Source organism: Pungitius pungitius, chromosome 15 (genome assembly GCF_949316345.1).
Source record: "Pungitius pungitius chromosome 15, fPunPun2.1, whole genome shotgun sequence".
In the NCBI taxonomy this organism is placed as follows: domain Eukaryota; kingdom Metazoa; phylum Chordata; class Actinopteri; order Perciformes; family Gasterosteidae; genus Pungitius; species Pungitius pungitius.
Genome location: NC_084914.1, coordinates 10,602,653 through 10,617,908, shown reverse-complemented (window position 1 = coordinate 10,617,908; position 15,256 = coordinate 10,602,653). Strand labels below are relative to the sequence as shown.

The following is a 15,256-nucleotide window of genomic DNA, read 5'->3' as shown; positions in this document are numbered from 1 at the left end:
CACTTCACGTCGGAAAACCCACTCGGAGCGAACACCCCCCGAAGTGGAGTCACTCGCCGGCGTGACCGCCACCGCGTGCGAGGGGAGTGGGGAGTGGGGAGAGAGGAAGACCCAATCGTTCAGGCACGTTACAGAAGATAAAGGCTCTGTGTAAACAAAATATATGACGACTCTATCCATAGAATGCTTCAAATCCCAGTTAACTTGAACGTGTAACAGGTGGTAGAGATTTACACAGCCAATATGAATAGACCAAATAGTGTAAAGGTATTCAGCAAGAACATACTAATGGTGTGTATACAGCTTAGTATATTTCATGTTGAATCTATTTCTAAACGGTGGTTGAAGAAGTATGCAAATCACTAACTCATAAGTGAAAGTAGCCAAACCACACAATGTGTTCATTGTTTACTTAGTATCATCAGCGTAATGTGCCCAAAATACAAAAATAGTCTATGTCATATAAAAAGCCTATTGGGTTGCTGATACTCAATTAATGTGGTGCAATATGCATCTTTTGGGTAACTGTATACTGCTACAGCATTATATGTTAGGGGAAAATATTTATATATATATTTGTACTTGTCTACAATGATTTGATAGATATTAAATATGTTATCAGACAATATGTTATTAGTTAAAAATGATGTTTTGTTTGAAATGAAATGTACTACATGTAAATATAACTGAATACATTAGGAAATTAATCAATGAGTTGATGGACAGGGATAAAAAGTTAAGACTCCTAAATTTACATTTGCTTCTTTTCATTTTAAATGTTTTAATTATTTAAATAGGTTTGTAATCATTTTGAGGCTTAGACTTATAATAATAGGCATTGAAAGGATGCTAATTGGGTTCCGCTCTTGTCATTTTTTACCAACCTCGACGAATGAAAGCAAGAAATAAAAATATTGATTAAAAAATAAATTATAATTAACTACAATCCATTATAAATAGTTACAAAATACCACAGAAATAAAATGCTTGAGTAATAATAATGTCCTAGTATGATACTTAGTATGACGGTGCACAAACAACATTTCCTTCCTGCTTTATAGTCCCATGTTTTTAATAGTATTTAAATGACCCTCGTTAGATTTAGATACTTTTACTGAATTATCCTTTTTAATGCAAGATGTAACTTGTAACGGACACTTTTTACTGTCAAAAACTGTTCACATATGTCCAATCTCATTAGAGCAGTTACCAGTGATGTTAAATGCAAAATAGGATAAGAAACGGAATGGAACTGATAACACTGACTAGAAGTGTCTTAAAACTAAAAAAGAATAGAGTGATGAATTCTTACGTCCTAGGCTTAAATGTGTTGAGGGTCACCGAGACGTCACACACGCCACACCCCTGACCCTCCTCTCCTCTCCATCAGTGCGCCACCCTTTAGATGGAACTCCGCCCTCTAGTGGCCACGCAACGACACCGCGCTGCAGCGAAAAGCTGTTTTATTCCCTTCCCTGACACGTTGTGCCAAATGAGAAGATTACATGTCCTACCTAATACATCAGGACGTATCACATGAAGCAAGGGCAACACAGACAGATGGGGGAAAAACAGCTGAAGCGTAAACCGGATTATGCATACGGTTAATCCAGGGGATATTTATTCCACCACTTTTCTATTAGACCATCTTTTCTGCTCTTCCGTAGAGAGATACGTAGCCTTTGTTGCTCCGCCCCCTATAGCTGCAGTTTGCCTGAAACGTCACGGAGGACACCTCTGCACACTATTAAAGAAACCTCTTTTTTCCCATCGCGAACGCCGAGCTCGTTCCTGGATTTTTGCAAGGTTTCCCACGATATTTTATATATTAATATGAAATAACAACCCGATCCTGACTGCGGGGCGACTGCTGCTTACCTCTCAGCCCTAAAATGAACCAGGCGCTACGGACCTTTTTACTATCCAATGCCCGGTGCTGGGACGCCGGGAGTGAGAGACCGTACCAGGACTTGTTTGAGAGGCTGGACACCAATAAGGATGGGAAGGTGGACGTCGCGGAGTTACGAGCGGGCCTCAAAGCGATGGGCATTTTGCGCCACGGTGCCGCACAGGTAAATACCAAAAAGAAGGGATCCACGGGAATTTCTGCGCTCTGGCCTGCAGGATTTGCGGAGAATTCCTCGTGGTGTGTGAAGACACGACTGGCTGTCCGTGTTCTGTCCCTCTCCCGTATTGCCATTTCACTGCGAATGCAACTTGTCAACCCCCTGTGCAGGAAATCGTGTCCTCCGGTGACCAGAACAAAGATGGGAGTCTCGACTTCACCGAGTTCAGCAAATATCTGAAGGAGCACGAGAAGAAGCTGCGGCTGACGTTCAAGAGCCTGGACAGAAACAACGATGGTAGGAGATGAGTGAGGAGGTGTCACCTATCCAAACGCCCGGCACAAGTAGTAGTGCTATTTACCCGGATGTATATCCTCTGTTTGTACTGCAGCCTTTTTGAGGAGAGTTTTTATGTTGTGTCAGGGCGCATTGATGCCTCGGAGATCCAGCAGTCCCTTGCAGAACTGGGCATGGACATCAGCACAGAGAATGCCCTGAAAATATTACAGAGGTTTGACCTCCACTTGTATCTACATGTTTCTACTCAGAACCTCAGTTAGGCCACCTGAAGGTGCGGTGTGGGCAGTGTTGTGCTTGTTGTGAGCGTAGATCATGGTTTAACAGGTGATTGTGTGTCTCCTTAGTATGGACATTGATGGGACCATGATGGTGGACTGGAATGAGTGGAGAGAACACTTCCTGTTTTGCCCTGCTCACAACCTGGAAGAGATCATACGCTACTGGAAACACTCCTCGGTATGGGGACACACACACACACACACATTCTGCAGAGTACAGAATACAGTGGAATTAATCACATGACGTCTAGTCCTCTAGTGTGAGCTGTTATGGATTTTTCCCTGCAGTCTACATTTTGCCAGGAGCTTTGAAAGATAAAACAGTCCAACATAATTGGGTCACAGCAGCACATTTTGGAACCGTTCGGCCTCTTAGTGCAAAAGTGCTGCTCTTGTGACCGTTCCTGTTGTGTGTGTGTCTTCTCAGTCCACAGCACACTTATTGTGTCCGAAGAAACAAAACCCGTCAAAACTGCATTCTCATACCATAGAAGGGAGTGACCGCAGGACACGCTACTGGCTGCATGAGCCCCTGCGTGTCCGTGCTGCAATGCATTAAGCTCCCACCGGACCGGGTTTGTCACTGACACATTTATGCTTTCTGAAAAACGTTCTGTTTGGAAAGTAGTTCCAGCTAAAGGATAAGTGTGCAGTGGGACCTTTTCTGCGAACAAGTTGTATGAAAAATACAAGAAAAGAAGCAAATGGTTTCAATGTTTTTACTTCCTGGCCGCGACCTTATGTTGAAGGTTGTGTAAAGGCTGCCGTCTCCCTCCAGTGCACAACTGGTCATTTGGGGAGATTGAACACTGTGAAAACAGACTTCGAAAAGAGAAGTTCCTGTCTGCTGTCTTTCGTCACATGTGACTTCCTGAGCGAGATGCAATCTCACACACAAAGATAATTCTGCTCTAAGACATCTCATAGTGTTTTTAAATATATTGCATATGTCAATTGTCATAAACTGACATACTGCTGACGTCTGTGTTTTTAAGGCTTTAAGGAGCAATAATACTGAAAGACATGTCTCCTATCTGACTATTCATTCGCTCATATATATATATGTATGTATGTATTTGATCACCAGGTGCTGGACATAGGCGACAGTCTTGCCATCCCAGATGAATTCACAGAGGAGGAGAAGAGCTCCGGTGTCTGGTGGAAGCAGCTTGCCGCGGGTGCAGCGGCGGGGGCCGTCTCTCGCACCGGTACCGCCCCTCTGGACCGAATGAAAGTCTTCATGCAGGTGCACTGCGGGAAATAACAAACGGACAAATGCTTTTGACAAGCAACAACGTGTACGTGTGCGATGAGTGAAACTGACCTGCTAAAACTAATGCATTTGTGCTCCAGGTTCACTCATCTAAGACCAACCCGATAAGCCTGGTCGGGGGCTTCAGGCGGATGATCAAAGAAGGAGGTCTCTCTTCACTGTGGAGGGGAAATGGGATCAACGTTTTAAAGATTGCACCTGAGACCGCAATCAAATTCATGGCATATGAACAAGTAAGCTCTATAATGCACATGTTATATCTTTAGTGGTATTCTAAAATTCCAAACATTTGGAATATGTTCATAATGCATTTTCTCTCCGTTCGTGTGTGTGTTTTATGTAGTTCAAGAAGTTGTTGTCCTCCGAGGGCAAGAAGATCGAGACGCACAAGAGGTTCATGGCCGGCTCTATGGCCGGGGCCACAGCGCAGACGGCCATCTACCCGATGGAGGTACGTTAACGGATTGCGTCTTTTCAAACGTACCGCAGCTGCCCTTTGTCATACCGCTGCGCCTTGAGCTTTTTACCCCTCTGGAATGTGCAGTGACCTGTTACCGTGGCTTCGGCCACTTGAGTCGTCATCTGTCTGTGACCAGAAAAGATTACGGCTAAATTTGACCTTGAGTCTTTTTCTGGCACAGTTGGTATGGTAATATCGGTATTGTATTTACTTGTGTTCCTCAACCCGCCCCCGGATAAGCGGTTGAAGATGGATGGTTGGATGTGTTCCTCAAAACAAGGACATACCACACAAACGAAATGAATCTGTTCCTTGTCGATTAGGTATTAAAAACTAGACTGACCCTGAGGAAAACTGGCCAGTATTCGGGAATGTTCGATTGTGCCAAGACAATCCTGAGAAAGGAGGGTCTGAAGGCTTTCTACAAGGGCTACATTCCAAACTTAGTGGGCATCATTCCCTACGCCGGGATAGACCTCGCTGTTTATGAGGTATGTACTCTGCTCCTTTCCTCAGTTATCACAACAGAGTGCACCTAATTAAATAACATGCACAGTAAATCAGTTCCCCTAAGGACTACGTAAAATGAGAAAAATGCTTCTTTCTGTCTCTCTTGCTCCTGTCTGTCAGACTCTGAAGAACACGTGGCTGTCACGCTACGCCAAAGACTCGGCAAACCCTGGAGTTCTAGTGTTGGTGGGCTGCGGGACCATCTCTAGTACCTGTGGCCAGCTAGCCAGCTATCCACTCGCACTCGTGCGCACACGGATGCAGGCACGAGGTAAGCGCAGTTTGACATTCGATAACAAACCGGTCTTGACACGCATTTTGCATAGCGCACAAAATACTAATAGTGGTGACAGAGCTGTAACAGCACTCAATATTTTCTGTACATGATATCATCAGTGGGCTGTGATGAAGAGGGTGAGGAGGGTGCTTTTTCAACATGCAGCACAAGAGTAACAAGCTAACTTCCTCTTTCTCCCCAGCCTCTCTGGATGCATCGGACCAGCCCTCCATGAGCAGTCTGATGAAGAACATTGTAGCCAAAGATGGCTTTTTCGGACTCTACCGGGGCATCCTGCCAAACTTCATGAAAGTCATTCCGGCTGTCAGCATTAGCTATGTGGTTTACGAATACATGAAGACTGGCTTAGGAATTTCCAAGTGATGCTGCAACTAAATGGAACGCAACAATTAATTTGTCAGACTTGAAAATGCTTGAAATAACTCCCGAGAAAACCCGACAGACAATCAATCATACAGAGCATGACTTCCACCTCCTGGCAGAAGGAGTTCAGGGGACGGAAAGCTGTATGATTTTGCTGTAAGGGTCGTCTGTCAGCACCTAAAGAATCTGTCGTTCCTACTGAGCATGCTTTCATTTCTATTCTATTGTTTCACATACCCCCTTCCCCAAAATATGTACACTATCCCAAACAAGACTAGACATAAAGATGTTTTAAATAGATACATAATGCATGATGGGTGGTGAAATTTCTCCTACTGTTATTCTGTTAAAATAACCAAAGGTGTAGCTAAATGGATCACACTGGGGTTTTTTATTTACAAAAGAAATATTTTGTCTGGTAAAATTTTGATTTATTTCTCATTGGAAATATTCTTATTTTAAGGTAAAACCCGACTACAGCGGTTGGGGAAGTCAACACCATTTAGAGTTCATTTAACACTTTTCTAAGTTGTTAACACCAAGAGGGCTCCAGTCAGCAGCTGTTAACTAAATGCTCTGAAAATCATTAAGTTGTTATCACTGGAGTACTGTGAAGACAAATGTGTCTTGTGCAATTTCAAAATTAAAAATCTTGTGTTGTTTGATAATAATTTAAATGTGCCTTACAGCCACTTAATGGGAATTGTCTAACACCACAGATGTGTTTTTTACTACATAACTACTCTTGCACGCATTTATGTGTATATAAATATGTTTTTATTCATGATCATTTTCTGGTTTTGGTGATGGCTACTGTTATTCATGGTAAACAATGGCTGGTCATTTGACTTGCAAGGGTGTTTTTGTCGGTCTTTTCTTCTAATTTTATTACAGCATGATTGTAACAACCTAAAACCCCCTTGGACTCCCACAAGCGGATACTGTTCCCTCTAACGTTGTGTTTTTTCGACACAGCCTACTGTCTTTATTATGATACTTTTATCTGGATTCTTTTTTTTTTTTTTTTTTTTTTACAAAAACTGGTCATGATTCAAAAGTTTCAAGCCTGAACATGTTGAAACTTGACTTGGAATCTTAACATGGTCTTTCTTGGAAGGCTTACTTGTGAGCAAATGGCTCAGTGGTGTAAAGTTCCCCTCTTCTGGGTGGGGATCACTGTGCTGAGTTAACAGCTCTACCTGGTGGCTAATAAAGACCAGACACTTGCACTCTGATTCTGATTCTGATTTCCATGCCCTACTGAAAACTGAAAATGTAAAATAGAAGTAAATGAGATCGTAATAATAATTTTTAAGTTTTATACCAAAAATCCCGTGGTAGCAAATGAAGATACATTATCCAAGTAAGATAACTTTGAAAGTGTGTGCAGTCTATTACTTTTGCTATTAATGATTATTCATGAATAAATGTCAGACGAACGCCGCATGAGGCCTTCGAAGTCTAAAACACATAATGTTCTGCTGCTTGAATGCAATTGTCTTGCGTCTGTAAACAATTTCCTCTTTACCTCTCAAGCCACCTGGGTTTGTGGAAACCTATTTCTGGCCCTGTGATGAAAAAGGCGAACGGTCCTACTAAGTTTGTCCTTGGCGCGCACCGTAGTTGAGGCACCACCACTCGCTCTGATTGGCTGAATAAGCGTGACCACCCGCCGACAATACAACGTAGTCATTAATGTTACATTATCTTAACTAACGGTAACGTCAGCTGGTTACGGTGAGTTTTATCGTGACTGATGTTATATGGTGAAGTGTGTGTCGCGGTGTAATAATCCACACTGACGTCGTAAATGAAAACAGCGCAACAATTTAGTTGACAGCTAGGCAGCTAGCCGACTGCAAGCTAAACATATTCTCCCCTCGAAGTGTTTTGAGGTCGACCCCGCTCAACGGAGGGGACGCGTTAGGAGGTTGCGACTCGTGTTAGCAATTCACGATTATTAACGGCTGTCAATTAATGGCAACGTTGTCTCTGGGGCTCAATTTGGGAAGGAACCTGTTGCTCGTTAAGTTAAGGGACAGCTAGTGGGCGTTAACGGGACGCAGCTGTGTGGAAACGTTGGGGAAGTAACGACTAGCTAACTAGCTAACTTACGTTAGGTAGCTAACCCAGGTGCAGGTTCACACTGTCCTGACACTGATCTGAAGCTGTCTGGCAAACCGATAAGCCTTTCTATTAATCGCTTTGGGGAACCTGGCTTTTAAATAATCCGTGGCCCAGAAAACAGTGTTTCAACCAAGCGGTTACAAGATATTAAATGAACTTGTTAGTGGCAGAACCAAATGCCACGGAGACCGTCAGAGGGCAACTGATCTAGATTAAGAAGCATTTACAAATTCCAAGTGATTTAGCCCCTTGGGATCAGCGTGTCTAGCTGTAAATTTGTCTCCAAGTGGTTCCCGGCTGGAGAAATCTGTGCGAGGTTAACAAAGGCCACTAAAATCTGGGATAGAGGACACAATAGTTAGTGAGAGCTTTTCAGCCTGGGACAAACCTGACATTAGTAGCAGAGGAGTCACAAACTGGGGCTGGTCCATTGCTAGCATTCACAACACTTTGCAACCTGCTGTCAATGGCATGTTAATGTTTTGCATTTATGGAAATGGTTTTGCATGAAAGTAAGACCATACAAAAGATCTTTGGGTTGATCCGATAATTGTATTATTGAGATTCTGTAACCCGTTCGTTCAGCTTGTTGTTTTTTTTGACATTACCAACCTTATGAAGGGATATGAACTCAACACCAACTATCGTGTGGTTCAGTACTGACTCCTTTAGTTTATCTATGGAAATAGCTAAATAATAATTTAGTCTATGGTCTGTTCCCAAAAATAGTCGCCCCATAAACAGGCCGCCATTATGGGTAACACAAGTGACAGAGTGTCTGGAGATCGGCATGGAGCCAAGGCCCACCGCTCAGACAGCGGCGGCAGTCACAAAGACCACGAAATCAGCAGCAGCAAGATGGTGGACAGCACAGACGACCCCAACATCTTCAACACCCATGGGGCAGAGTCAAAGGTACTGCTGGAAAATACAGAAGCAGACATACAGATTATTGTGCTGTTTGTTCCACATAAATACCTTTCATTTCTGTGCCATTTGTTGGATAGGCTTATTTAAAGAATGTGTATGTTGAGTTTAGTGATATCTACTCATGCTTTTAGGTGTTGGGAGACAAAGAATCGGATGTGGCTGACCAGCTGAAAACTGGTCCTCAGGCCCGACCCACAGTCATCCGCTGGGCAGGAGGGGGGAAGGAGGTCTTTATCGCCGGTTCATTTAATAACTGGAGCACAAAGATACCACTAAATAAGAGGTAAACATATTTGCTTTTTCACATGCTGTACATAATAGTACTGGAAGCTCCAACCACATATTGTATTTCTAGAGTAATGATCAGTATTGCAATAATACTTTTTTTTCTCTTTTGCCCTAAAGCCATAACGACTTTGTAGCAATCCTAGACTTGCCAGAAGGAGAGCACCAGTACAAGTTTTTTGTAGATGGACAGTGGGTGCATGATTCCTCAGAGGTATGTCAGTTTCATATTGTGGTGTTTTTCCAGACTGTTTTTTTTGTATCAAATCCTTATAAAATTCCTGTGAAATGTGGACAGTGTTAAAAACAATTATAAAACAAGTTGTTCTTGTATTATTTCTCATATGCAGGCAGTTGTAACCAGTCAACTCGGCACCATTAACAACCTAATCCATGTGAAGAAGTCTGACTTTGAGGTGTTTGACGCCCTTCACGTTGACTCTCTGGAGTGCTCGGACACATCGGGTTAGCTACTGTGAACACTGTATCGTATTTATAATGAAAAGTTCAATTAATCCTTTAAACTCTTTCAGATGTGTTATTGTGCCTTTTTTTAATGGTTGCAGATCTGTCCAGCTCGCCCCCAGGCCCATATGGGCAGGAGCAGTACGTCTTCAGGCCGGAGGAGCATTTCAAAGCCCCGCCCATACTCCCTCCTCACCTCCTTCAAGTCATTCTCAACAAGGACACCAATATATCTGTCAGGGTCTTAATCTTTCTGCGATTCCGATTTAAAACTGTCATTTTCCCCCAAGCTTGATTTAATAAGCCGTAAACCGGTTTTCCGCTTTCTATTTTCTTTGCAGTGTGACCCTGCCCTGCTGCCTGAACCCAACCATGTCATGCTAAACCACCTCTATGCCCTCTCAATCAAGGTAGGTTCCACTGGAAACCGCTGAAATGCTTCACACGTTTCCAGACGTTTATAGCAGCCCCCCCCCCCCCCCCCTCAAGCTCTTTTAATTGTATATCCCTAAGCAACTCAATTCTATGGAGCGGCTAGAAATCCCTAACAATTGTTTAAATATCATGGTCTGTTACATTACACACACATAAAAGGACATAGCCCTGCGTACCTTCTTATGTTATTGAAAGGACTCGCTACCAAATTCCGAGCATATTTATTACCCCCACATGGCTCTCAACAGGGCTACGGCTGAGCTAACGGCTCGTAGTGTTAATACGAGGGCCAACTAGAGCGTAGGTGCTACGCTTCGTCCACTAATGTACACTAAAAAGCACACATAGTCAAGTTACAAAGACACAGAGGGAGAGGGTGGCTCTGTAAAAGTAGAAATGACCTCACTCACTTTACATAGCAAAGAATGGTTTGCTGCAAACCCTATTACTCTTATTATCCAATACCCTTAGAGGTTTTAAAGTGACACTCAATGGTTTTACTAGAAATGCTAGGATTGCAGTAATACACATTTACACATTTTAATTGCTCAACGTCTGGTATTTCTAACAGGAGTTTTCCTGTGTGTTGTGTTGTGCAGGATGGAGTAATGGTGCTGAGTGCTACTCACAGATACAAGAAGAAATACGTCACGTCTCTGCTTTATAAGCCTATCTAAAGCACAACTCGGGAGCTCCACGGCGCTTTTAGAGAGCAGCATGTTTCTATTTGTCTGCGAGGTTTCGTATCATCACATTTAGCTAAGTGTTGCATTGCAACAAGTTTACAGGCGAGCCAAATGGCTGTGACTTCAGCTTGGTTTTCCAAAGGCTGCGGTTCTTTCTGCATAGGGCTCTGGATAAAAGTAGAGAGTGTGTGTAGTGCGTTGGAGCGAGAGGAAAACCGTACTGTGGCTTTTTACCTGTGACATCTAAGGACAGACGAGAGACTGCCTAAATCACTGTTTTGACTGCACCTTGTGAATATATGCATGACCGTGTGGAAAACGAGGGCCGAGTTGATCTGTGAATTGGGCAAGTGTCTGCCATGGTGATTTTAAGGAAGCTCTCCTACAGTGAAGTGGTCTAGAATGTTCTTGGTGTAGATCCACAGTTTGATTTTAAAGTGTTGTTGTGTTACATTTTGAACTGACCTTATTTGTGGTGTGGATGTCGAACGGAGCAGCAGACTGCGCATAGCTTAAACATGAAGTGCAATAACAAGCTGTAAAGAGAACCCAACTCAACATGGGCTCCCAAACATCCGAACCAGGAGTCGAGTGAGGGGGGCAGCAGCAAAACAACAGTTTATCTTAACGGTCCCTGTTCCATGTATCTTTGAATTCTCGACAGTTAAGCTATCACGCAGAGGAATCTATAACATTGCCTAAAGTGCTATTATTGCTCACTGTAGAAGGAGTACGTGTCTGTTTCATCAAGAGAAGCCCACTTTCCACAGAGAGAATGGAGGTCAAAGGCATGTTGCCTTTTTATCTCGACATTTGCCATCCTGAGAGCTGGAGCGGTGATATAAGCTTATGGGGCCCAATGTTTGCTGTTCCTTCTTTAGATCAGAGGACCTTGCAGTGCTTTTTGTGTGCACCTGCAAAATGGGAATGTACTGTAGGTTTTTGTTCACCTCAACAGTTTAAACTGCTTCGCAAGCATCCAACGTTCCCAACTTGCGAGGCAATGACACTTTTACTGAGTTTGGTGCACATTCAGATGAATTTATAGGGCTGTGAGGAGGGAGAGTTGTGCAATGTTTGCTCAAGTGTCTTTTACTGCAAAGCCATTAGACATGAACTGGATTTTAAGGTGTGTACTTTAGTTATTTTTGTCAGGTTGTGCTGTTTGATACCGTATGTATCAATGGTTGACACAGACTCATAAAAGGGGCGCTCATACCTCCTCTTCATGTTCAACTAGACGCTCTGAAAGTATTTTTGAATGTTGAGCCTGGTTGGGATGTTTTGTCCAAAGAGGATTTTTCATGAAAAGACATTGAGGGGAAAGCCCCATTGTGGTGTGGTGTTGAAAGGCTAGAACCCCAAAAATGTTGAAACGGTTTCATGAATGTTTTAAAATGCTTTGCAGGTGGTTCTCTGTACACGGTTTTGCAAATAAAGAGCGGATACGCTGGTCCTAATTCCTGCCTGGTCTTTCTTTGTTCATCTGATAATGTTTATTTGTTCCTTTTACATGTGTCTATCAAATCCAAACAATATAATCATCGTAGGTTTTTTCCTTGGTTTTGTTTGTTTTTTCTGACAAGAATCATTTCTGATGAAACAATCTGACGTTAAGATACTTTTAAATGAACAAAAGCACAAACTTTAATCTTTTAGCACAGACAGAAGCTAATGGAGATCCAGATATACAACAAGTAAATTCGATTTAACATTCTATAACAGAAAACCACACAATCTTGACGTGTTTTATTAATTCCTTTTTTAAATCGTTCACTGGTAATACTTTGCCAACACAGCACACTGTTAACTGTCATCAGAGACAGGATCCATACGACTCCTGCATCGGCCTTCTAGTTCATTATGCACAAACTCAGAAAAAACTGCTTTCCTATCACATAGAAGCTGCACCAATCAAATAGCAGTATATGCATACGGAAATCAGGACCAACAATACTTTGCTTTGACCTGCTGTTTGATTTCCTTCTTAACAGAGAGCAACAAGGTGCTTTGTGGATCAAAAGCTGTCCAATCATTGGCTTTTTCTTTTGACAAGACCATTTTTCAAAATCTTTCCCTTTTGGCTTTTTAAATTTCAAAAGGAAGTATCAAACTTTTTTTTATATCCATTGAAATACATGCCCACTTTTTATTTGAACTCGTGCGCAAACTAATTTGGCAGATCTCCGGTAGATGAGCGCTAGTTCGAGGCCAACTCTGCAGCCGAAGAAGCTCTCAAGCTAACAAATTGAAACGCAAGCGAAGCAACATTATTATTGATATAGGGATCATTGACTAAGATATCATGAAGGCATCGTTGGGGATTTCTTACCAGCCTAAGTGACTAAGTAATTCAAAGAGACATGTTCCTCTAATGCATAAATCATACATTGCAGGAAGTGAATGCAGCATTCATACTTGTATTACAATGATGTTTAACATCAAAATAAAACACATAAAGCTATTGCACAGATACCCCGAAAATCAACTTTGCAAAAAGCAAATGTAGGATGTTTTTTTTAAACTCGCACACACATGCACGCACTCACAAATTCACTCACAGGTTCACACAGACAAGCAGGTTATTTACAGCACAAGATGGCTAATGTACAGCAAGAACTCATCTAACTAAATCTCAACTGTCACAAGTTAGTGAATTAAGGAGCAATGATCCCACCAGTAGCCTGCCAAAGTTTGCATCATCTAGAACATCTTCATGACCTAAATTGCCATTGCCATGGGAATGCTGAACCGAGAGAAAAAACACAAAGACAATAAAACACGGCCAAGTGGCAAAATCCACAATTTTGGTCCAAAAAAGGAGCTAATTTCTTTGTCACAATTCGCAGTGAACTGAAGTAGCTGTCTAACGGTTGCTGTCTCCGTGGTTCTGGAGGCCCTCAGAAGATAAGGATGACTTTGTATCCCTGCGCTCCGATCCGACCTGGGTTTGGTTTGTCATTCGCATGGATGAGGCAAGTCGATGGCAAGTGAAGAGTTCCAGGTTCAAAGTTTGGCAGGTACTGGCAATCCACTGTCCCGATCCAGTAAAAAGTACAATCGTAACAATGATCGAGTCATGGCTTATCACGAGTGTGACTGCTAATACGGTGTAAAGCAAAGCAAAAAACAAACAAACCTGGTGCAGAATATCATTCAAGAAACATCATTATTGCACATGCTCGTATGAGGACTCCTACGGAGGAGCTTGAATACGCGTGTTCAGCCTGGTTCCATTTCAGCACTTTAACCTCTTTTTAAAATTTGTTTAACATATTTCTGTGTAGTTCTTTCTCAGGAATAAAAAATATTTGACTGATTTTTTTGAAGCCTTAAGTATAAATTTAAAATGGCTCCTTCGCTTTTTAATTTTTCAGTATTTCTATTTCAAGCATTGTTAGAATTGTAAAAGAGGTTTGTGACTAAAATGAAACCTTTCTCTGACTCTGTTTCCCTTTTCAATCCCTCGTCTGACAAAGCTTCCATGAGCTTCCCCCACATTGCGCCCACGTCCTGTACATTCCTCCACTGTTTCTAGGGTTACATCGTGGATGTCTTTGTTCCTTGCATTGCCTTCGCAAAAATAATAATATATTCAATGAATTCATTTTTAAAAGTGCCACGTCAAGTAACCTTGCACTTCTGTCAATGGTTGGATGTCTTGTCTTTGAGTGAGCAGTTATTGATCACACACACACACACACGTGGTGTGTCCTTCCTCAAGCCACGATTAAACATGCATGACCATCTGTTGTCCGCATGCTGTCTGGCTCTAAAAAGAAGATGCTCTTAGACACAGATCAGGAGGTGTACTATAGAAACTTTTGATTTGAACTTGCAAATAAAATTCATTCATTTTTCTGTAAATATATTATTTTTAAAACCTCGTAATCCCATACCATTAACTTGAAAGTTTCTATAATACAACCGAAAAGTCTTCTGAAACCACTTTGAGAAGACAAACCTGGTCTGAGATCAGCGCCTGGGAGCATCCTCAACCAGCTCCGTCAGTAGGACTCACTTCACTAAAACCACCAGAGGCACCATTCAAACACCTTCAGTCACGCACACGATGAGGCGCGCCGCCGACGGCATCGCTCAAAGACAACCACCCATGTGGTGGGAGGCTCAAGAGGCGCATTATGCTGCACACCTATTGCCTGGAGGAGGGACGCATGGATGCATGGTTGGACGGAGACTGGGGGAGGGGGGGGGGGGGGGGGGGTGAAAGGCTGTTGCGGGGGGCTGTTTCAGCATAGAGGTTAGAGGTCAGAGGTGGAGGCTGGTTCTTTAAAAGTCTAATGCAGGCATTGGCTGCTGCGCTTCCTCGCAGCTGGACGTTGATTGGCTGCTGCTCCGGAAGCACCGCTGCTCTTCACGAAACTGCGATCAGCAGGCCCCCCTCCGGCAGGAACTCCTGGGTCCTCAACTGAGTTCAGGGACAAAGGGAGGCATTAGAGACTAGATGTGTGTCATTATTCAACGACCCTCATATAAATCAAACAGACAAACTTTGGGTGAGGTGAAACGTTGAAAGAATAGTTGTACATTTTGGCAAATACGTCTTTTAATGGGAATGTTGATATGAAAAGAACAGCTAACCTGGCTCAGTCTAAGAGTAAAAAAAGTCCCCCACCAGTTATGAACTGGATTATTTTTCATCACCAGCTGCAGTCATCTCTAAATCTCTGCAAACCAGTGTTAACTAGTGAGCCTTATAGTGGTCAGTTGGTAGATGTTGTTACCCTCAGACAGAGCTAGTGGTCTCTAGTTAAACTGA

At 42.7% G+C, this 15,256-nt stretch overlaps 3 protein-coding genes across 6 annotated transcripts in view; 2 read left to right on the top strand and 1 right to left on the bottom strand.

The window, feature by feature from the left end:
• Nucleotides 1–130: 130 nt before the first annotated feature.
• On the top strand, nucleotides 131–6,777 carry LOC119209067 (mitochondrial adenyl nucleotide antiporter SLC25A24-like). The gene is made up of 10 exons (XM_037458006.2): nucleotides 131–2,072; nucleotides 2,237–2,363; nucleotides 2,490–2,577; nucleotides 2,711–2,822; nucleotides 3,732–3,890; nucleotides 3,998–4,150; nucleotides 4,261–4,368; nucleotides 4,701–4,868; nucleotides 5,008–5,158; nucleotides 5,367–6,777. The coding sequence occupies exons 1-10, from the start codon at nucleotides 1,893–1,895 to the stop codon at nucleotides 5,546–5,548; spliced, it is 1,428 nt and encodes a 475-aa protein (XP_037313903.2). The 5' UTR covers nucleotides 131–1,892; the 3' UTR covers nucleotides 5,549–6,777.
• Nucleotides 6,778–7,154: 377 nt separating this feature from the next.
• On the top strand, nucleotides 7,155–11,936 carry prkab2 (protein kinase, AMP-activated, beta 2 non-catalytic subunit). Its single transcript, XM_037459421.2, has 8 exons — nucleotides 7,155–7,285; nucleotides 8,405–8,590; nucleotides 8,737–8,888; nucleotides 9,011–9,104; nucleotides 9,241–9,355; nucleotides 9,457–9,590; nucleotides 9,697–9,765; nucleotides 10,390–11,936. The coding sequence occupies exons 2-8, from the start codon at nucleotides 8,429–8,431 to the stop codon at nucleotides 10,465–10,467; spliced, it is 804 nt and encodes a 267-aa protein (XP_037315318.1). The 5' UTR covers nucleotides 7,155–7,285; nucleotides 8,405–8,428; the 3' UTR covers nucleotides 10,468–11,936.
• Nucleotides 11,937–12,210: 274 nt separating this feature from the next.
• Nucleotides 12,211–15,256, bottom strand: part of LOC119209825 (myomegalin-like) — a 36,397-nt gene continuing 33,351 nt past the window's right edge. For all 4 annotated transcript variants that reach the window (XM_037459420.2, XM_037459416.2, XM_037459418.2 and 1 more), the window contains one exon: nucleotides 12,211–14,905. In XM_037459420.2, the coding sequence (XP_037315317.2) occupies nucleotides 14,775–14,905 (131 nt within the window). In that variant the 3' untranslated portion in view covers nucleotides 12,211–14,774. The remainder of the gene's footprint in view (nucleotides 14,906–15,256) is intronic.